We start from the raw sequence: 24297 nt of genomic DNA, 5'->3' as shown, positions 1-24297 counted from the left end.
GTGACTTGTCAAGCTTAGAAGATAACCGATCATGGAAGTCAGAAGCTGAGGATGTCCTAGGCCCCTCCCTCAGTGATGATTTGGTGAGTCTGGCTGCCAGCGGGGAGGACACATCACTACCCGATCGATGGGACGCGGTGAAGCCAGATCAATGTACCACAACTGGACAACAGATTGAGGCAGCAGACCATGAAGGTCAAGGCCAGGTTGGTACGGAAACATGTGCAGAAAGGCAGCCTTTATTTATAGGAGGACCACAGCCAGCTGTAAGCTCACTGCAGACAACTTCTTTATTTGCTTCAATACTAAGTGTTAAACAACAGTTTCATATACATTCGGGGATTCTGAAGACTAATGTCCTAGGCATGATGGCTCAGAGCTCCATGTTTCTACAGGAAGTAAGAACAGATCAGCACAAACAGGATGATGATGTTGACTGAGACTTTTAATGCAATCATCTAGTGGAAATTGAAATTCTTAAGAGCGTGGCAGCTTTTATTTATCATGTTCTGATGGCTGAACCAGAGTTGTTCATTTATGAAAAAGGAACAGACCTATTGATTCGATGTTACTTTCTGGCGAGCCTTGGCAAGGACTTTCAAGGCCTGCATTAAGGTCAATCAGCCTGTATTATGGAAAAATACATTTAAAAATAGACAAACGGTCTGTCTACATAAACTGACAGGCCCTGGTAGTTTTAACAATTCAAACACGTATACATTTATAATGTGCAAGGGCATGATACACAGGTGTAGATCAATGGTATGTGTGCCCAACGGGTAGTGGTGTTGTTACCTGAACTTACTAAAGACTGTGATGAGACAAAAAGATGGTAACTTACCTTGTGGGCTGGTATTGAAGTGTATTTCAAGAAAAAGGAAGTGTAAAGAGTTTTGAAAACTGGGAATATATATATTCACTCCTAAACATTGATACGGTTTAGCCCGTTGATATTTCTAATAGTTTCCTGTTTTCTGTATCTGATGAATTATAGGACGGGTATTCTCCAATACAGTGTAACAAATTTCCGATTCTCTTTCGGTCGAAAACCAGGCCTGGTTTACAGAAAAAGTCCTCCTACCTTATGTAAATAATATGTAACAGATTTAGGATCCTAGTTGTATCCAAAGATAAAGACTGTCCATTGTATGGGTTTTGTAGAGTTTTTCTTGATATTGTTTGCAACATATAACAGATATGTTTTTGTTTTTTTGAAATATTATTTCAATTTTTTTTCTCAGATATGTTATATATTCAACATCTATTTTTTAACATGTTTGTGATTTTGTTCTTGTTATGTCATTCTTTAGTGAAATTGTGAAATTATTCAACATATATGCAACAAGAAAAAATAACGATCAAGGGATCAACCTAAATGCAAAAATACATATATTTTCTACTGTAAATTAAGAAGTAACTATTTTTTCTCCATCTTGCTTAAGTAAGGTAGATGTAATTGTTTCATGCTTAAAATTGGTTTTTTTAATGATAAAGGAGCAAATTGACTTGACAATATGACAAATTTCACTGTCGGTCTGACACATCAATTATCATCTTATACCTCTTATGTATTTGTATATCATTTTAAGTAAATAACATTCTTCAGATCGAGTGCCTATATTGGACCATACTGTTGTTATGTCTTATGAGACTTTTTTAGTATTTATATAGGTTTTACTTAAACATGGAAGTTCTTGTCTTCGGGAATGTTAGCATTGTGATTGTGTAAAGCGATTATGATGTTGATATTTTTTTTCGCATTGACGATATGGGTCATAAATTCTTATTTTGTAAATATCTATATTCTATAAACATATAATATTTGGGAGTGCACATGTTTGCACATATTTGCTGAACGTGATAATTTTAAATGAGAACATTTCCACTTTTACAGTATATTATATAATTTTATATATAAAAATCATATTTTGTCAAATTAGTGTGATAAAATATATTTAGCTGTCCTGAATCTTTTCATCTTTAATATTTTGCTCATTTGTTGTCAAAGAAGTCCATAAGTTAACAAACTGATGAGTTTTAAGTACTACAATATATATCAATTTGGTGTCATAGATAACGATATGTTATACTTGTGCATACAATTTTGAATTGTTTAATCATTTATCATGGATGACAGCATTGATTTTTTTGCTCAAATTTTAAAAGCAAAAATTAAGCATCTTTAATTTTTTGTAACACATACAGCCTTGTGACAACTTACTCACGTTATGAGATACAGTTATCTTCAGTGGGAGTATTTTAATTTAGGGATGAAGATGCATTGTTAGCTCCTCCTTGCTACTACCATCTGTTTTGCTGGACAAATGTGGCAGCAGAACTAAGTTTTACATTATGGGCAAATCAAATCAAGATCATAACTTTTAACAGCTTCATAAAATGTCTCATCTGCCACCTGGTTTACCATATTTAACCCCTTTATAATACCACTTTTTTGCTGGGGCAATACTGACAGCATCCTTGTAATTCCAGGGGTTAAACTCACTCATGCTCTCTTCACCCCTGGAATATGTCATGACAAATTTAAAGACACTGCGTTTGCTATTTGATTGATATAAGGTATGAAAAACTGACCAATCACTCCTTGAAAGATTACAGAGGAATGACACCGGCCAATTCCATCATTTATCTGCCACACAATTCTTTTGATGTTCATTTAAGGATCAGACTAGCCAACATGTATCATCCGTAAGGTGACGCATACAAAGCCTTCAATTTTGTCGTGACATATTCCAGGGGTCCAGAGAACATAAATGAGCATAACCACTGGAGTATTGAGGAGTAATGACAGTAGATGTTACATACTAGGTATTCCTAGTGTATAACAGTTTCCAATATGTAAAAAGTGAACTTGTACCAACAGGTATCTGAATGTAGTTAATTAGTTTTATTTATATCACAATAAATTAGCAAACAATAAAGACAAAATTATAAGTTAATTACAAAAATATTTATTTCAATTTAATTAACATTATTGTAAGAAAATTTGTGAACAAGAACAAAGAATTAAATTCTTTATTACAAAAGTAACAAATAACAGGATAATCATGATGAAAAAATAAATTAATGAAATCATCAATATCGTGATTTTTACTTTAATCTGTTGCATGTTTGATGAGAAGTATCATGATAAGGGGAGGTAACTCATTGGCCAATAAGAGGCAGTAACTATAAACACTTAGACATTAAAGTATCAAGGTCTTTCTCATGTAAGCTATAGGAGATTTGAATTTGAATTTGAATACATAGTAGCAAAGCAATGTACTTTCTACAACTTGTTATTTAATTCAGATGTTTGTGCTTCATACTTTTTAATGTTAAATAAGTCAAACATTGACCAATGATGTAACATTAGTTACTCTTTTACATTGTGATACACATTTTTAAGCAGTGCTAAAATATTTCTGACGCTTTTGTGTGGTTTGGTGTAATTTATCTTGGCATTTAATTTTTAGAAAAAAGTAATAACTAAATATGACTCTGTTTTGTTTATTTTGGAAGTGTTTGCTACAAAGTATAATAAGATTGATTTTTTTTTTTAAATATATATATATATACATATATATGTGTGCAATAAAATATGAGTTTTAACATAATGTTAAGTGTAATTGTGCACTACTTGTATGTAGGTTTCATAAATAACAAACTAAAGTGCCATATTATATTTCATTTCATGCAATGAAATGATAAAAGAGTGTTATTTTCTGACTGTTTAATACAGAAGTATTAGATACTTAGTGTAATGTATGATAATTCCAATCAATGCTGAAGTGTTACAAAGTAACAACATCCTAAAGTTACTGTCAATGTTGAAGTGTTACAAAGTAACAACATCCTAAAGTTACTGTCAATGTTAGAGTGTTACAAAGTAACAAACCTTAGCAAGTTACTGTCAATGTTGAAGTATTACAAAGTAACAACATTACCAAGTTACTGTCAATGTTGAAGTATTACAAAGTAACAACACTACCAAGTTACTGTAAATGTTGAAGTATTACAAAGTAAAAACACTACCAAGTTACTGTCAATGTTGAAGTATTACAAAGTAACAAACCTTACCAAGTTACTGTCAATGTTAAAGTGTTACAAAGTAACAACATCCTAAAGTTACTGTCAATGTTGAAGTGTAACAAACCTTACCAAGTTACTGTCAATGTTGAAGTGTTACAAAGTAACAAACCTTACCATGTTACTGTCAATGTTGAAGTGTTACAAAGTAACAAACACTACCAAGTTACTGTCAATGTTGAAGTATTACAAAGTAACAAACCTTACCATGTTACTTATGTTAAAGTGACACTAAATAACAACAATCCCGAGTTGTATTCAATGTTTCAGTGAAGCTAGAAATGTTTTATATGCAACGGCAAAATCCTTTGGAGCTTCAAATTGGGGATAGTGGCCAACATTCGACTCCAACACTGTTATGCTTGGGTTTGGAACATTATTTCTGAAAGAAAATTGATAACAGTTGAATTAAATTTGTGTTTCACACAGAATTTAGACAAAATTGTTTTGTGTTCTTGTATGGTCTAACTATATGCATCAGATTTTTATGTGAACTTCTGTTTTACTTTCTTTAAATTTTAATTTTCTCTTTAATGTGGTAGTGTAAGACTATCATCTTGTAGAAACTGAAATTCAATCAATTAAATGTAGTTGAATGGTTGTGGATAATGTTTTTACTGTATTTGTCACACCATGTACTTTAATTACTGGTTATTAATTTGGTTAATAAAGTGGATTTAAATTGTCAAATAGCAGGAGGTGTGCATTAATCGAAACAATTGTACATGACAAATCCTTTGTAAAAAGCAGTTTTCAAAACTGACCTAACCTATAAATAGACTCTCTGGTCATCAAGTCAGAAGAAGTGTAAATGTTCACAGAGTATTCCCACTGCTACTGTTAAACACTGTAATAGGGTAATGCAAGATAGACAGAAGGCAAAAACTGAGAGACAGCATGAAAATGTCATGAATTGATCTCTAAGTTGAATGACCTATTTGTTCCTATGGAGTGAAAGGCCTATGTTGATGTATTACGACATTATCATTACATTGCAATTGAAATAATTTGCGTTCAATGTTACCTGTGTCTTGATCACGCACTTATAGATAGAACTGTGTTATAACTTCTGTTCAATGTTACCTGTGTCATGATCACGTACTTATAGATAGAACTGTGTTATAATTTCTGTTCAATATAACCTGTGTCTTGATCATGTACTTAAAAGAACTGTGATATAATTTGCGTTCAATGTTACCTGTGTTGATCACTTACTTATAGAACTGAATGAAGGCTGGTGGGTTGATCACATCGGCTGGTCCATAAATCATGTGAACTACAAAGTAATATAACAACTGTTACAGCAAGCACAAACTTGACACATGTTATAAATATTGTATATGGATTGTTTGTTAAATTATGATACTGGATACCTGTTATATTTACTGGTTACTTGCTGGTATAATTTTAATCCTATTTACTGGGTACAATAAAGTCTAATTTTAATCATATTTCTGGGCACAAACCAGTAGAATTTTAATCATATTGGATGATTGCAAAATTCTATTTTCTGTAAGAGTGACCTTATTTGATTATACTGACAAGTTAAATTCCAGTATGTGTAAACAAAATGTACTCGCATTGCATTAAAATTGCACAATTGTGTCAACTAGGAAATGGCATTTTAAATAAGAATGGTTATGTCCTGATTTGCCTTGTGATACAAAGTTAACCAGTATACCTTGTGTTAATTATTATCATATTGAGGAGGATGGTGATTTTATTTTTCATGATGATGTTATCGGAGGAATACATTATTTCATTTCATGTAATTGGCTTTTGATTTTTTTCTTGTATATTTTTTTTAAAGAATTGAAAACAGATAAAAGGTGTTTTATTAATATTTTTTATTCCAGCCACAAGAATGCTCAGCTACAGATGTAATTAATTGTAGTTATTGCCAGCTCGAGGGAAATTTATTGGCAGACTAGTTTCAGTTCTGAAGTAATTAGGACTTCATTGGTCCTGATAAAACCTCGCTAGTCCAAATTTGTTGGCCAAAAAATACCACTTAAGACGGTGACAACCGTGTTACAAAAGGAATTCCTCTACTTATAATATGTTCACGTATTTGATACCAATCATCCTGTTTACCCTTCAGTATCCATACTCAGAGCGAGGCACACAACTGATTTACCCACATATACAGCTCATCAAATGTAGGCTCTCCATTTTTATTTTGACATTTATCTTTGTTTTCTGAATTGTAAAATGAGAAATTTAAATTTGGAAGTCTCTAGTTTGAACATGAAAATAACTTGCATGGCATTCCAGTGTATCCTGGGAGACTTACTATTCTAACGAAAGGAGTATTTCTCTGTAACCTGGAACCGTGGCGATTAGTTGGAGGGAGACTATTCCGTCTTTTGTTATCGCAGAGTTTTCTGCTATTGTGAGCAGGTATTGATTGTTACGTCATTAGTTTGTGTGAGAAAATTACGTCTTTTTCTTAAAAATTGATGATGTTACTCTAACAAGCAAATGAAGTAACAATCAATACCTGCTCACAAGAGCAGATAACTCTGCAATACGAAAAGACGGAATAGTGTGGCCATGTACTGTATAATTATAGGAGTATTTCTCTATACCTGGATTTTTGGCAATCAGCCTGAGGGAACAAGTGCTGCCCTATACTGTTCATTAAATGTTTGGGTTTTAATCCATGTCCGCAGCATAATGGTTGTGCCACTCTCTCTGAGAATAATCTATGGTTGTGCCACTCTCTCTGAGAATAATCTGGTGTGATTTGAATGCATTGTACAATTATTTGGATTATTTCCCCTTACCTCGAACTCTTGTGGTCTGCAGGGCACCTACCCACCTATCTCTGTACATAGACCGCTCACTGATGTAGTTGAGGAGGCTGTAAAGGATGAGGTTATCAGGTAAACAGGTGTGGGATACAGTAGGATGTGATGGCATCAGACAAATGTTTCATTCTCAGAGTGTACCAGTATTTGATGTACAGGGTCAAACTTTAAATTTTGGGACATATTTTGAGAGTTTATTACTGACTTAGTAAAACAGGTGACCTCATAATATAACTTTCCACTTAGAACTGACCCCTAGCTGTCTTGGTGAATAGTGAGTGTGCTTTCCACTGCACCACCTGACCAACCACTTATGACTTTGGTAAAACAAAAAATATCAATTTTCTATTTATACAAACATAGTTCATGTACCAATGAAGTTTACCTTTGACCTTCGGACCTGAAAAGCTATGATAAGCAAGTACTTTCAGTATGGAACACTATGAAATCTGAGTTTGTTTGTCCCAAAAGAACTGAGTTGTAATGCACAGAAATGAAGGGGAAATGGGCATTACTACATATTCCTCCCAATCTTGACAAAGGGATACAAAACACTTGGTAATACTTGTGTCTGAAAAGTTACATGAACATGATAACTACCCACTACACATCATACCGTAGTCTTGGTTGATAATTATTTTCTTAATCCTTTTAAAGCTTATTTTGAAAACTACATTGTTAAAAATAAGTTATCATATTCTTTGTCCAACATACCTAGCTATAATCAGTATTAGTTAGCTTTATTTGATTCAACTAACATAACAAGCATAAAATAGTTACTTTTTTGTCATTTTATTGTGTATTTTACTGCATGCAAAATGATCATTGAAAAAGATTCTCACCGACTATCTGCCAGATTTCCATCTTTGTGAAGTTTTATGGAAAAAAAGTCATCCATCTCTTCGTCTGAAGGAGGAACTCCAAATACATTTCTAAACCTTTCAAAAAAGTAGATGGAATTTTTATAGACAATATATAAAGACATGACTGTAAAAGTATTCAAATCAGCTGACTCACTGTCGTTTTTTAAATCTCCAGGACTCCTAGATTTCTGTTCATTGCAGATTGCTCAAGTGTACCTCTTGACCTTGATTTTAACAGATTATAATCACACCAGGAATCTGACCACAAGTCTTTCATTTTCTTGGTTAGTCAATTATCAGTCATATACTTTTTTTTCAATTAAAAGATTTAAACATATGACTCCTGTGACCTTGAAAGTCGAACAAGGATATTAAGTTGAACGGACTTTATAGCCTTTCATCCCAGCTTGCTTCTTTTGGTTATTCAGAAGTTCTTTAAAGATTTCAACCTATTTGACCCCTGTGACCTTGAATATAACTCAAGGTCATTCATTTGGAATAGGTTGCTAATCCTTTATCCCAGCATGCTACTGACCAAATATCATCTCACTGGTCCATTTGGTTATAAAGGAAAAGTAGTTTACAGTTTTCAACATATTTTACCCCTTTGACCTTGAACATATATAACTCAAGGTCAGTCATTTGAACTAACTTGGTAGCCCCTCATCCCAGCATGCATGTAGCTGGCCAAATATAAACACCCTAGACTTCTTAGTAATTCAGAAGAAGTTGTTTAAAGTTTTCAAACATATTTGACCCCTGTGACTTTCAATATATCAAGTTCATTCATTTGAGCAAACTTGGAAGCCCTTCATCTAAGCATGCTACTGGCCAAATATCATCCTAGGCTTTTTGGTTGTTAAGAAGAGGCTGATTACAGTTTTCAACATATTTTACCCCTGTCACCTTGAATATAAGTCAAGGTTATTCATTTAAACAAATTTGGTAGTCCTTAATCCTGGCATGTTACTTGCCAAATAGTATTGCCCTAGGCCTCTTGGTTATTCAGAAGAACTTGTTTAAAGGTTTTAAACATATTTGACCCCTGTGACCATGAATTTCAGTCAAGGTCATTCATTTGAACAAACTTAGTAGCCCTTCATCCTTGCATGCTACTGGCCAAATATCATCATCCTTGGCCTTTTGATTATATTGTGAAGAAATTGTTTAACTAAGTAAAGCTAAATGTGTTAAATAGCTTTACTGACTTGCACTGTCTCAGAGGATACAATTATAGTTATCATGTACCGTTACCAGGATTCAAACCCAGAACCTCTTAAGAGAGACGCTCTATCTACTGAGCTATCTGGTCTCAAGCAATTAACCCAACAACTACATATACTTACCTCATTTTGAAGATGAATTTGAAGTAGAATAGTTTTGATATCACTGGCCCAACCACAGAGTTCTTCATTATCTGTTGGTATGAAATTTAAGTAAATTACAAAGATTGTCAGTGTTGATTATATGCACTTCCCATGTAAGTTCTTTATATGGTATATCAATAATCTCTTCTGTCCTGATGATTTTGCCCTCATTGCAGAAGGCAAGCAAAGGAGAAAGTTAAAATGCAGCGAAAACAGTAGTACCCGGGTACATGTATATGCTTCAGTTATCGTAACTAGTCACTTATAAGTTCAGGTAAGCTGTGATGTGCTGCAAAATGTCATACATGTATACGCTTATTAATAGTTATATGTAAAGATCAAAGACCTCTGAAATAAACAGTTACATGATTTTGTAATCTTGCTGTTTGGAGCTGAAAGTTTTTGCATGTATATGATTACCAGAACTTTTTTGAGGTGTTGTATCATTCAGTTGTATTGTTTGTTGTTTTTTCACTAGTAAAACAGATACGGAGCTAATATGGATCAGAGCAACTGTAAGATACTGAAGAAGGGTAAAAAGACATCCATGATCATTGAAAAAAATATTTTTTGTACACTTGGTCATAAACAGGAGAGGCAAAATGGATGAACTGTTTCAAATAAAACTATTGATGCAAAAACAAATCTATGTTGTGCTACTTACCCACTGTATAGGCATTGGGTGGTTTGTCTCTGGAAATATACCTACAAATAGCAAACAGACAGAGTTTGAAAAGTTTCATAAAATAATAAATCACATAGTAAGGGTGTACTTTATCCATCATATATATTTATCACGTACATGTATCAGTAATACACTGTATTTCAAAAAGTGAATTGTATAGATGTTTTTTTTCTGTTTTTGTTTTGTTTAAATTTTGTGTTTTTATTTGTTAACATACATGGTATGAGTTAACAGGTCAAATGAGTCCAAATTATTTGTATATCAACATCAGTTATGAGCTAACAATTCAGTTTAAAGTTAATTTTACATTTGATAATGACAGTTTTAAGAAACATTTCCGAACTCAAACTTTAATTATACTGTTATCTGAGTCTCTTTTATAATAATGGTAGCATTCATAACAATTTCACATATTAATTAAAAAGAGAGTTAAAGATAAGAATCCTTTACACACCTCCATTAGAGAGACAAAGCGACTGAATATTTATCCTTCCGTCACCTTTGTTGTGCCTGAAATAAAACAGGTTTTTCATTATGGTGTTAAAGTTACAGTCAAATCATTAACATGTGATATACAAACATTTCAAATGAACTACTGAATGACCAGCTTGTCGAAAAGAATTATCAGACATTTTAAATTGATGAAAAATTACATGCTAAAAAACCACATTATACTCAAATACATTAAATCATATCACGTTTCATTTTGGCCATTACTCTATATATATAGTGGGGCAAAAAACCTGTTCAGTGCGAGAGTTCCGCCTTCCCAACATACATAAATATGGTAAGTTTGGTCAACATAGGTGAAATAACATGGAACTTATGCTCCGGACAAACTTCGGTATTAAAAATATACAAGAGGCCCAAGGGTCTTAGCGGTCACATGAGTTATATCATAGGTACTGGTAGCTTTATTTTTTTGTTTGGATGTGATGTGGAAATCAGCATGTAAACTAAGTGAAATACAATACTTGTCATGTCATCAAAGGATAAGAATTTGAAAATATCGGTAAATGTTCCCTTTGAGGCCCTGCCCTAGATCCTGGGGTTCGGGCAGGAATCCTAATTTTACAATTTAATACCCTCATTCACCAAAGATAATTCTGACTAAGTTTAAGTAATTTTCTGCTGAAAACGGATAAAATATACCCAAAAGTGTTATTTCCTTTATAAACTGTAGTAAACTTTATCCCCTCCCCAAGGGAGAACGGATAAGCCCCTGATGATCTTTCTTTTTATGCACTGAAATTGAATGTAGTACCTCCGAGTCTGGAGAAGAAGATTTTTGAAATATTGGTTAATTTTCCCTTTGGGGCCACACCCTGGCCCCAGGGGTCGGGGTAGGAATTCCAATTTTACAATTTGAAACCATCTTCCTCCAAGAATAATTCTCACCAAGTGAAAATAATTTCCTACAGAAAGTTGTCAAAAGATACCCAAAAGTGTTATTTCCCTATATATACCTATAGTAAACTTAACCCCCACCCCAAGGGAGAACAGATATCTTGGGGGGTCCTGAAATTTACAATTTAAATAAAGCCCCTGATTATCTTTCTTTCCATGCAAAGAAAATACTGTAGTACCTCGAAGTCTGGAGAAGAAGATTGTTGAAATATTGGTTAATTTTCCCTTTGGGGTCCCCCCCTGGCCCCAGGGGTTGGGGTAGGAATCGCAATTTTACATTTGAAACCATCTTCCTCCAAGGATAATTCTCACCAAGTAAAAATAATTTCCTATAGAAAGTTGTCAAAATATACCCAAAAGTGTTATTTCCCTATAAAAACTATAGCAATTAAAGCTCAGGTGATTTAACAAAGGGCAAAAACTCTGTATATAGTGGGGCATGAGACCTAATTCCATTGCACTGCAAACCTTCTGTGGGTGATGCAGGTATACTTCAAGTTTGATCAAGATATCTTTAATATGGTTTAAAATTTACGGGCCGGACAATAATTTACTGAAAATGTTGCACTTATTTGACCTTTGACCTTGAGGTGAAGTTCACAGTGACCTAATTCCAGTGCACTACACACCTTCTATGGGTGATGCAGGTATACTTTAAGTTTGATTAAGATATATTAAATGGTTTAGAAGTTATGCCATGGACTAACTTAGATATAAAAACAAACCAAAGGGCCATTACTCTATATATAGTGGGGCACAAAACCTGATTTCAGTGCGAGAGATTCCGCCTTCCTAAGATACATGAATATGGTAAGTTTGGTCAATGTAGGTGAAATAACATGGAACTTATACTCTGGACAAACTTCGGTATTAAAAATAAACAAAGGGCCATAACTCTGTATATAGAGGGGCACATTACCTAATTCAAGTGCACTGCAAACTTTTTGTGGGTGATGCAGGTATACTTCAAGTTTGATCAGATATCTTTAACGGTTTAAAATGTACGGGCCGGTCAATAATTTACTGAAAATGTTGCACTTATTTGACCTTTGACCTTGAGGTGAAGTTCACAGTGACCTAATTCCAGTGCACTGCACACCTTCTGTGGGTGATGCATGCATATCTCAAGTTTCATCAAGATATCTTAAACGGTTTAAAAGTTATGGCCTGGACAAGTTGTGATTAGAAGAAGAAGAAGAACCAGAAGAAGAACCAGTACTAATACAATATGTCTCCCTTCATTCCAGGAGGAGACATAAATAGGCACATTAAATTGATATGTACTTGATAAAACTGGCAAAAGGACATTTACACATGTACTCGGTTTATTATATCTACAAACTTGGTTAGGAGGTGGTAGAGAAAAAGTCAATCATTATGTAGGTATATGGATATTTTAACCTCGGGTGCAAAATTATGTGTAAGAACCAAGGCACAGCCTCAGTTCGATTGTGACCCAAATTCTTCACCCTTTAGTAGATTATCCATATCCCACATATAGACTCTACTGCTCCTCTATAGGAGTTGAGAGTCTTGAGTACCAACCCGTCTCTGATAGTATAATAGCTGTTTGTCTGCTCTTCTAAAGGGCTTGTCAGTTTCCTGTAATTACCTGGCAAGAAGTTCCAGGGCCACAGTGTCCCCGTAGTCATGTGACAGGATATGGGCCTGGGTGACACCAAGCTTTAGCAGCAAGGCCTCACCAATGTCTGTTTGTTCCGAAATCGTAAAGGCATGACTCAACTGTCCGAACACATTAAATCACTGTTACAATGTTTTAATGTAAATTGTGAAAGTTGAACAGTCACATTAATGTTTTCTGCTTCATTATAATTCAGTCTTATTATATAGTGCATATTAGTTATATTTAATTCACATAAATAACTTGTTTCTTAAATACAAAATTCAAATCTGTCTCACATATAACTGCCAAACTATTTAACCATTAAAATGATCTGGCTTTTAAAAATCCAACAGTGAACACAGTCTGATTCATCATTTTGTATTATTACATCCTCAAAGCTCAAGAGGTTATAAATTACTGTATGCTCGTTTAATACATTGTCTGCTTCCCTGGAATATGTCATGACAAAATCGAAGGCACCAGGCTGGTTATTTCACTGGTTTAAGGTGAAAAAAACTAACTAATTGAGAAGTGGAGATAGTCTGACCCTACCCTGTTGTAATCTATCAGGTGAGAAGTGGATAGTCTCTGACCCTACCCTGTTGTATTCTATCAGGTGAGTAGTGGAGAGAGTCAGACCCTACCCTGTTGTATTCCATCAGGTGAGTAGTGGATAGAGTCTGACCCTACCCTGTTGTAATCTATCATGTGAGCTGTTGTAATCTATCAGGTGAGTAGTGGATAGAGTCTGACCCTACCCTGTTGTAATCTATCAGGTGAGTAGTGGATAGATTCCGACCCTACCCTGTTGTAATCTATCATGTGAGTAGTGGATAGAGTCTGACCCTACCCTGTTGTAATCTATCAGGTGAGTAGTGGATAGAGTTGGACCCTACCCTGATGTAATCTATCATGTGAGTAGTGGAGAGAGTCAGACCCTACCCTGTTGTATTCTATCAGGTGAGTAGTGCATAGAGTCTGACCCTACCCTGTTGTAATCTATCAGGTGAGTAGTGGATAGAGTCTGACCCTACCCTGTTGTAATCTATTAGGTTAGAAGTGGATAGAGTCTGACCCTACCCTGTTGTAATCTATCAGGCTAGAAGTGGATAGAGTCTGACCCTACCCTGTTGTATTCTATCAGGCGAGAAGTGGATAGAGTCTGACCCTACCCTGTTGTAATCTATCATGTGAGTAGTGGAAAGAGTCAGACCCTACCCTGTTGTAAACTATCATGTGAGTAGTGGAGAGAGTCAGACCCTACCCTGATGTGATCTATCAGGTGAGTAGTGGATATAGTCAGACCCTACCCTGTTGTAAACTATCATGTGAGTAGGAGAGTCAGACCCTACCCTGATGTGATCTATCAGGTGAGTAGTGGAGAGAGTAAGACCCTACCCTGTTGTATTCTATAAGGTGAGTAGTGGATAGAGTCTGACACTACCCTGATGTAATCTATCATCAGGTGAGTAGTGGATAGAGACAGACCCTACCCTGTTGTAATCTCTCAGGTGAGAAGTGGATAGACTCTGACCCTACCCTGTTGTATTCGATCAGGTGAGTAGTGGAGAGAGGCAGACCCTACCCTGTTGTAAACTATCATGTGAGTAGGAGAGTCAGACCCTACCCTGATGTGATCTATCAGGTGAGTAGTGGATAGGGTCTGACCCTACCCTGATGTAATCTATCTGTAATCTATCAGGTGAGTAGGGGATAGGGTCAGACCCTACCCTGTTGTATTCTATTAGGTGAGAAGTGGATAGAGTCGGGCCCTACCCTGTTGTAATCTATAAGGTGAGTAGTGGATAGAGACTGACACTACCCTGTTGTAATCTATCAGTGTAATCTATCAGGTGAGTAGCGGATAGAGTCAGACCCTACCCTGCTGTAATCTATCAGGCGAGAAGTGGATATAGTCTGACCTTACCCTGTTGTAATCTATCAGACGAGAAGTGGGTAGAGTCTGACCCTACCCTGTTTTAATCTATCAGGTGAGAAGTGGATGGAGTCGGACCCTACCCTGTTGCAATCTATCATGTGAGTAGTGGAGAGATTCAGACCCTACCCTGATTTAATCTATCAGGTGAGTAGTGGAGAGAGGCAGACCCTACCCTGTTGTAATCTATCCGGTGAGTAGTGGATAGAGTCAGCCCCTACCCTGTTGTAATCCATCAGGTGAGAAGTGGATAGACTCTGACCCTACCCTGTTGTATTCTATCAGGGGAGTAGTTGAGAGAGTAAGACCCTACCCTGTTGTATTCTATTAGGTGAGAAGTGGATAGAGTCTGGTAGTGGATAGCGTCTGACCCTAACCTGTTGTAATCTATCAGGTGAGAAGAGGATAGAGTCTGACCCTACCCTGATGTAATCCATCAGACGAGAAGTGGATAGAGGCTGACCCTACCCTGTTGTAATCTATAAGGTGAGTAGTGGATAGAGACTGACACTACCCTGTTGTAATCTATCATGTGAGGAGTGGAAAAAGCCAGTCCCTACCCTGTTGTAAACTATCATGTGAGTAGGAGAGTCAGACCCTACCCTGATGTAATCTATCAGGGGAGTAGTGGATAGAGGCAGACCCTACCCTGTTGTAATCTCTCAGGTGAGAAGTGGATAGACTCTGACCCTACCCTGTTGTATTCTATCATGTGAGTAGTGGATAACGTCTGAAAATACCCTGTTGTAATCTATCAGGGGAGAAGTGGATAGAGTTGGACCCTACCCTGTTGTAATCCATCAGGTGAGTAGTGGATAGAGTTTGACCCTACCCTGTTGTAATCTACCAGGTGAGTAATGGATAGAGGCAGACCCTACCCTGTTGTAAACTATCATGTGAGTAGGAGAGTCAGACCCTACCCTGATGTGATCTATCAGGTGAGTAGTGGATCGAGTCAGACCCTACCCTGTTGAAATCTATCAGGTGTGAAGTGGATAGACTCTGACCCTACCCTGTTGTATTCGATCAGGTGAGTAGTGGAGAGAGGCAGACCCTACCCTGTTGTAATCTATCGGGTGAGTAGTGGATAGAGTCAGCCCCTACCCTGTTGTAATCTATTAGTTTAGAAGTGGATAGAGTCTGACCATACCCTGTTGTAATCTATCATGGGAGTAGTGGAAAGAGTCAGACCCTCCCCTGTTGTAATCCATCATGTGAGTAGTGGAGAGAGTAAGACCCTACCCTGTTGTAATCCATCAGGTGAGAAGTGGATAGAGCCGGACCCTACCCTGTTGTAATTTATCAGGTGAGTAGTGGATAAAGTCTGACCCTACCCTGATGTATTCTATCAGGTGAGTAGTGGAGAGAGTAAGACCCTACCCTGTTGTAATCCATCAGGTGAGAAGTTGATAGAATCTGACCCTACCCTGTTTTATTCTATCAGGTGAGAAGTGGATGGAGTCGGACCCTACCCTGTTGCAATCTATCATGTGAGTAGTGGAGAGATTCAGACCCTACCCTGATTTAATCTATCAGGTGAGTAGTGGAAAGAGTCAGACCCTCCCCTGTTGTAATCCATCATGTGAGTAGTGGAGAGAGGCAGACCCTACCCTGTTGTAAACTATCATGTGAGTAGTGGAGAGAGCCAGACCCTACCCTGATGTAATCTATCATGTGAGTAGTGGATAGCGTCTGACCCTACCCTGTTGTAATCTATCAGACGAGAAGTGGATAGAGTCTGACCCTACCCTGATGTAATCTATCATGTGAGTAGTGGATAGAGTCAGACCCTAACCTGTTGTAATCTATCATGTGAGTACTGGATAGAGTCTGACCCTACCTTGTTGTATTCTATCAGGTGAGAAGTTGATAGAGTCTGACCCTACCCTGTTGTAATCTATCATGTGAGTAGTGGATAGAGTCAGACCCTACCCTGTTGTAATCTATCATGTGAGTACTGGATAGAGTCTGACCCTACCCTGTTGTATTCTATCAGGTGAGAAGTGGATAGAGTCGGACCCTACCCTGTTGTAATCTATCAGGTGAGAAGTGGATAGAGTTGGACCCTACCCTGTTGTATTCTATCAGGTGAGAAGTGGATAGAGTCTGACCCTACCCTGTTGTAATCTATCATGTGAGTAGTGGATAGAGTCTGACCCTACCCTGTTGTAATCTATCAGGTGAGAAGTGGATAGAGTCTGACCCTACCATGTAACATAATCTATCGGGTGAGAAGTGGATAGAATCTGACCCTACCCTGTTGTAATCTATCAGGCGAGAAGTTGATAGAGTCTGACCCTACCCTGTTGTAATCTATCAGGTGAGTAGTGGATAGAATCTGACCCTACCCTGTTGTAATCTATCAGGTGAGAAGTGGAGAGAGTCTGACCCTACCCTGTTGTAATCTATCAGACGAGAAGTGGATAGAGTCTGACCCTACCCTGATGTAATCTATCAGGTGAGTCGTGGATAGAGTCCGACTTTACCATGTAACATAATCTATCAGGTGAGTAGTGGATAGAGTCTTACCCTTCCCTGTTGTAATCTATCAGGCGAGAAGTGGATAGAGACTGACCCTGCCCTGTTGCTAGGTATCTTCACACATCAGCTCACCCAATATTGAAAGAGTAGATATATGGCTCATACTTCAACTGTATAAAAGCATTACCGGTTTGTCACTGAACCCGAAGCCCAGGAGATCGTACATCACAACTTGACCAAACTCATCCTTCAGATATAGAGTCTGACCCTACCCTGTTGTTATCTATCAGGAGAGAAGTGGATAGAGTCTGACCCAACCCTGTTGTAATCTATCAGGTGAGTAGTGGATAGAGTCAGACCCTTCCCTGTTGTAATCTATCATGTGAGTAGTGGAGAGAGTCAGACCCTACCCTGTTGTATTCTATCAGGTGAGTAGTGGATAGAGTCTGACCCTACCATGTAACATAAACTATCGGGTGAGAAGTGGATAGAATCTGACCCTACCCTGTTGTAATCTATCAGGTGAGTAGTGGATAGCGTCTGCCCCTACCCTGTTGTAATCTATCAGGTGAGTAGTGGAGAGAGTCAGACCCTACCCTGTTGTATTCTATCAGGTGAGTAGTGGAGAGAGTCAGACCCTACCCTGTTGTATTCTATCAGGTGAGTAGTGGATAGAGTCTGACCCAACCCTGTTGTAATCTATCAGGTGAGTAGTGGATAGAATCTGACCCTACCCTGTTGTAATCTATCAGGCGAGAAGTGGATAGCGTCTGACCCTACCCTGTTGTAATCTATCAGACGAGAAGTGGATAGAGTCTGACCCTACCCTGTTGTAATCTATCAGACGAGAAGTGGATAGAGTCTGACCCTACCCTGTTGTAATCTATCAGACGAGAAGTGGATAGAGTCTGACCCTACCCTGTTGTAATCTATCATGTGAGTAGTGGAGAGAGTCAGACCCTACCCTGTTGTATTCTATCAGGTGAGTAGTGGAGAGAGTCAGACCCTACCCTGTTGTAATCTATCAGGTGAGAAGTGGAGAGAGTCTGACCCTACCCTGTTGTAATCTATCAGGCGAGAAGTTGATAGAGTCTGACACTACCCTGTTGTAATCTATCAGGTGAGTAGTGGATAGCGTCTGCCCCTACCCTGTTGTAATCTATCAGGTGAGTAGTGGAGAGAGTCAGACCCTACCCTGTTGTAATCTATCATGTGAGTAGTGGATAGAGTCAGACCCTACCCTGTTGTAATCTATCATGTGAGTAGTGGAGAGAGTCAGACCCTACCCTGTTGTAATCTATCATGTGAGTAGTGGATAGAGTCAGACCCTACCCTGTTGTAATCTATCAGGTGAGAAGTGGAGAGAGTCTGACCCTACCCTGTTGTAATCTATCAGGCGAGAAGTGCTGACCCTACCCTGTTGTAATCTATCAGGCGAGTAGTGGATAGAGTCTGACCCTACCCTATTGTAATCTATCAGGATAGAAGTGGATAGAGTCTGACCCTGCCCTGTTGCTAGGTATCGAAGTTGATAGAGTCTGACCCTACCCTGTTGTAATCTATCAGACGAGAAGTGGATAGAGTCTGACCCTACCCTGATGTAATCTATCAGGTGAGTCGTGGATAGAGTCCGACTTTACCATGTAACATAATCTATCAGGTGAGTAGTGGATAGAGTCTGACCATACCCTGTTGTAATCTATCAGGTGAGTAGTGGATAGAATCTGACCCTACCCTGTTGTAATCTATCAGGTGAGTAGTGGATAGAGTCTGACCCTACCCTATTGTAATCTATCAGGTGAGAAGTGGATAGAGTCTGACCCTGCCCTGTTGCTAGGTATCTTCACACATCAGCTCACCCAATATTGAAAGAGTAGATATATGGCTCATACTTCAACTGTATAAAAGCATTACCGGTTTGTCACTGAACCCGAAGCCCAGGAGATCGTACATCACAACTTGACCAAACTCATCCTTCAGATCATCCAACACCTGTTAAAACAAGAAGTTAGCAACAATCAGAAACCAGTTGAGTGTTCACATGATATAATATTGACCTATACATATAATAGCTGGTTCCAAGCTGATGAATAGCAGGCCACTTTTGCCAGCAACCAGCTTTAAATTGAAACATTGGATAACACTGGTAATACTATGTAGCTACCAAACACTAATTATACAAGGAGGTACCGTAAATTTGCGCGTACAGTGCACCCCTTTTTTAGATAAATATTATCATGTCAAAATGGGGGTGCGCACTATACGCAGGAACAAGTCATTCTTGGGTTATCGTTCTCGAGTTTCAGGTCCGCCATATTGGATTACCTCCCTTTAAATTGTTTTGTTTGGAGTCGTCGGTCATATATATGATAGATTGAAGATAACATTTTTTTCATTTTTTTACCCATCAAATCTGATCCCAAAAACGTACCTGCGCACTATACCCGAGTGCGCACTATACCCGCAAATTTACGGTACTTAAATCCAGTAATACAATGTAACAATCTAATAATAGCATTAAAATGAAACTATATAACAATAACTACAATATGTAACACTAGTAATACAATGTACATGTAAGTACTTAACTCTGCCTAACACTGATAGTACAATACATCAGCCTGCATGGGATCAACCTTGACTATTTGGAACTACATGTACCAGTAACCTTAATCCGATCTGTGTATAGTCAGGGTAATTGCTATATATTTACCTTATACCAGTCGAAGCTTGAAGTAGGAAATCCATGGAATATCAACACAGTTCCCTTGTCTGGATTTCTTCCTTTTTCATCTAAAACAACAAAACATGAACATCTTATTTCAAAGTTGAAAATGGAAACATTTTTGATGGATCACTCGTTTTCTAGTATATTCTTCTTCTTTGTTTGAACAAAATGAAAGGTCAGGTGGTCATCCCTTTCATAAAGTGATTATACTGAACCATCCAGAGATTCATCCCAGCCATGCCATAACAACATGTCCCAAAAAGACACTTCATATATCCTCAAAATAAAACACTTACTAGGAAACGTTGCAGAATGCATGTACAAAATTGGATACAAGATCAGTGAATCATTGTATATGGTAAAACTTGATAGTTGATTTAAGATCCAACCAAGTGAGCACTGGAATGATATGGAAATCTAATATAGAAAGAAGTTCACTCTATCAGAAAGGAAGCAGAGTCCTAGATCAATAAATTAGCAACCTCAGATCATACTGGGATAACTCCAAAGTGTTGGACAAAGACAGCAACCTGTTCAAGTGGCTGATAAAAGCAGTCATCTGTATATGCCATAGAAGGCCAGTTCTGAATCGAGATGAGGGGGCTCATGGACTCGTTCACATCTATGACAACTCAAGGTATCAAAAAAACATAGCTTAATTGATTTGATCATCAAAACACATATTTGTAACATTTAAGTGTACATTCATTCATAGTTCAGCCAAGTAAATGGAAATTTTATTGACAACACATGTATTTTACACTTAAGTGTAATATATTTATTCTGCCATATTTCTGATGATAGTGACAGAGTACATGCCGTACTATTCATCAAAATGTCACATATGAAAGTTTCCTTGGTTGTGCACACAAACCTGTACACAATCCATAACTTACTAACCAGAATAAAAGGTTTACAAACAATCTCGGATATCCTGCTGCTTCATTTGTATGGGTTATATATATCATTATAGTGTAGACAGAACTGAATTGCCTCGTTCGTAAATTTTCTGGCATGAAATTATCATAATTCATAGCATATCATCATGATTATTTACATCACTTATAATAACTATATGGCATTTCACTGCCTTTATAGTCATAATTCAGTCCCAGAATTGATGTTGATAAAATTTGATTTCAGATCACCAGATTTCTCTATAACATCGTCACATGCTTATCAACCCTGCTCAAGGAACAGTGATGTTTAAAGTATGATACCCACACTAGTTTACTGGATATATTGGTTTGGCTAGCTAGGTATGTGTATATGTAATATAAGGATTAAATGTCTGTATTAAATTGATCCAATAGGAAAAATTCTAAGAATACTTTAATACAGAGAATAAAAAGCAAGAATGTAACAGTTTAACATATATAGCAAGGTAGGTATCAATACGGGTACTCATTTATAATATACCTATATAGAATATATCATGGTTGCCAAATTTGAAGAAACTGCCTCTATCCTTCCATAACCTGGCGCGATCTGTCAGTGGTGGGTTAGGAAGTACCATCAATACCACAGCTAACAACACCGTCACACACGCTGTATACAGAGGCCAACCCATCCTATATCAACACCTACAATGAAACATTTTAAATCATTATAAATTGGACTAAGTCAGTCACCATTTTGGAGGTTTCAGTTTGAGTCCTAGCTAGTCTGGGCTGCTGCATTTCCCCCTTTATACCTCAGTCTGGTAGTAACCTGTCATCTTAACCTGTACCAGGATTTTTTCTTCACTTTCTGTGTCTTATTGATAAATTATAATCTGCCTTGGTTTTACAAAACTATAAAGGACACAGATTTTCAGTCTTAGAATTCAGATATTTTCCTGACACAGGTTTTAAGAACTTCAATATATTTTCATTGATGCATACATGTCTTTCTGTTTACAAGTTTTGCAAAATCAAGATGGACTTAAGTCAATTGAGCTATATATCAACAATAATTCATGGCAAAGAAATAGATAAAGGACTAAGGATATGGTGGATCTGGAATGGAATGATCACTGGTGGCCACGTAACTCAGTATGACTGTCTCATTATGTTAGAGATTCCTTAATGGTTCCAATCCATTCCTGGTCTCAATGTTGCATTCTTCCCGTCCTGTTACAACATCATTGTCCGATGCAGATTATCTCTTTTAATCACTATAGTACTTGCTGTAGCTATTTCTGACTCTAAATAATGCTAACATATTTGATGTCAGACAGTTACACTTTTCAGATCCTACTTTTAGCCGCCAATATTTGTTTTCTTTTTGTTCCATAGCTTCACACTTTAACTGAATTTTCGTCAGTATTCCTAGAGTTTGGTTTTATAATTTGTGATGATTTATATAGATAACTATGTAAATATACAAGTATATAATTAGATCATCAACATGATAATTAACCCTGGTTTACTATAGCTAGCTCCTTTTAACCAATTCACTTTAGCTCCATGGATAGAGCACCCGACTAAGCCAGTGGTTCTGGGTTTGATTCCTAGCAGAGACATTGAAACTAATGATATCGATAGAAAGTGCATCTTTTTAATATGGTGTCATTATATTTGTAACAGAGGTTTTATTTTATTTTTGCGAACTTTACAGACTGAGATAATGGGAAATCCTCCCTGGCCAGGTTGGCAGAGAGTGGCTAGTATCTACCAGGGTGAAATTAGTAAGTATTTTCAATGTACCTTTGCCTTAATTCTGAAAATTTTTCTTAACCATATTCCTAAATAAGCTCACTGCTCAATTCTTATATGTAAATGATGTTCCATTCTCACACAAATTAAATGCTTCCTACACTCCAGTGGACAGAGATTAAAAAAGCTTAGTAACACTTCTTCCCAAAATATATCTATATCTTCTCTTCGACATTGTGAGGATGGCCAACAGCTAAAGTAGCATAGTAAAATTTATGTAATTTACTTTTTATCTTTTTGAAATCAACTACATGTATTACTACATTGTATTTAATTGACATTCAGAAAAAAATAAAAGAATCCCCAATGAAGTTCATATCCCACTTCACAAAGGAGTGAAACAACCCTTGTCCTATCCTATGTTTCCTCTGGCCCTGACTTGTACCAGACATAAACATTTAGACAGATAGATGTCTGGTGTACATATATATATCTTTCAAAATGTATGTGACATGGAGGCACAGTAGTCTAGTGGTAGGACGCCAGGCTTGTGACTGAAGGGTTGCGGGTTCAAGTCAAGTCATGGCACTGTGTTGTATCTTTGAACAAGATACTTTATAATTACTGGGCAGTGCTTGCATTCTTGGTGCTAGTTGTGAGCGGTGAAATGGCTACATGCTCCCCAGGAAATTGAGAAAGCTATCGGCTGCATGTTGCAAATTAAGGCCCTATAATTACGGATAATAATTTGTGAACCGCTTTGAGACGATGTAGGAACTAGGTTGTGATAAAGTGGTATATAAGAACCTCGAATAATTATTATTATTAAAATGTTTAAGCCTATATAGTGTCAGGGACAGAGGAAACTCGGCCTACCCCTGTCCCTACCCCCAATAGGTGCTTGACAAACAGAAAACATAAATTATGATGTGTATATATTAGAAGTATCAACACATCATGATGTTTTGTGTGTCCAGCATACATGCACTATACACCCCTCCCCCTCAGCTTTTTTCTCTCTACATATAAAACAAACAACTCGATCTGAGACACATGCATTTTACATCAGATACATATAAAGTCACTGAATAAAGTGTCAAAAAGTCAGTATAAGCATGCAAATCCAGTTGCAGATATACATTTTAGAAATTGAGTATCGCTGTGTCGACAAGAACTGAGAAGGCCAAACAAAAAATAGTTGGTGTTTCCTGTAACGTAACCTAGCTACCTACTCTAATTCAAATGTTTGTGCCAGGGATGTGTAGTGGTCAATTTTCAAAAAAGCACTGTTAAAGTCAAGATCACTCTCCTATATAAACCACATAAAACAACGGTTAAAAATAACACGTGTTACCTACCTTCCCTATTTTTTTCCAATATGTTACAGGAAACAGCTAAACAGAAAGGGGACAGAAAGTACAAAATCTAGAACGACTGATCAAAGATCAACAGTACAGAACATGTTTGTATAACAAATGAGCAATTGTCATTACTATGATGGATATATTGCGCACAAAAATAATTAAGTGACGCTAATCAGCTATTGTACACTGTATTTATGAGCTACATGTAATCTATCCAACCCTGTTGACCAGGAGCTGACTTCTGACACTTACCAAAACATCAAGCACGTGTGTCGAATGTAAATATATCCCACAAACCTTTGTACCGGAA

At 37.1% G+C, this 24297-nt stretch overlaps 2 protein-coding genes across 3 annotated transcripts in view; one reads left to right on the top strand and one right to left on the bottom strand.

Moving 5' to 3' along the window:
* LOC110447653 overlaps positions 1-3553 on the top strand; it is a 29192-nt gene extending 25639 nt beyond the window's left edge. For both annotated transcript variants that reach the window (XM_021493496.1, XM_021493498.1), the window contains exon 9: positions 1-3553. In XM_021493496.1, the coding sequence (XP_021349171.1) occupies positions 1-440 (440 nt within the window). In that variant the 3' untranslated portion in view covers positions 441-3553.
* Positions 2954-24285, bottom strand: LOC110447654 (mesoderm-specific transcript protein-like). The gene is made up of 12 exons (XM_021493499.1): positions 24240-24285; positions 21407-21570; positions 19973-20052; positions 19174-19251; positions 12831-12961; positions 10266-10321; positions 9791-9831; positions 9106-9176; positions 7739-7834; positions 6873-6949; positions 5302-5362; positions 2954-4468 (listed from the first exon to the last, which is right to left on the bottom strand). The coding sequence occupies exons 2-12, from the start codon at positions 21555-21557 to the stop codon at positions 4345-4347; spliced, it is 966 nt and encodes a 321-aa protein (XP_021349174.1). The 5' UTR covers positions 21558-21570; positions 24240-24285; the 3' UTR covers positions 2954-4344.
* Between the last annotated feature and the right edge of the window lie 12 nt (positions 24286-24297).

This window comes from Mizuhopecten yessoensis, unplaced genomic scaffold (assembly GCF_002113885.1).
Source record: "Mizuhopecten yessoensis strain PY_sf001 unplaced genomic scaffold, ASM211388v2 scaffold3555, whole genome shotgun sequence".
In the NCBI taxonomy this organism is placed as follows: domain Eukaryota; kingdom Metazoa; phylum Mollusca; class Bivalvia; order Pectinida; family Pectinidae; genus Mizuhopecten; species Mizuhopecten yessoensis.
The sequence above is the reverse complement of the archived record's forward strand: the minus strand, read 5'-3'. Positions and strand labels throughout refer to the sequence as shown.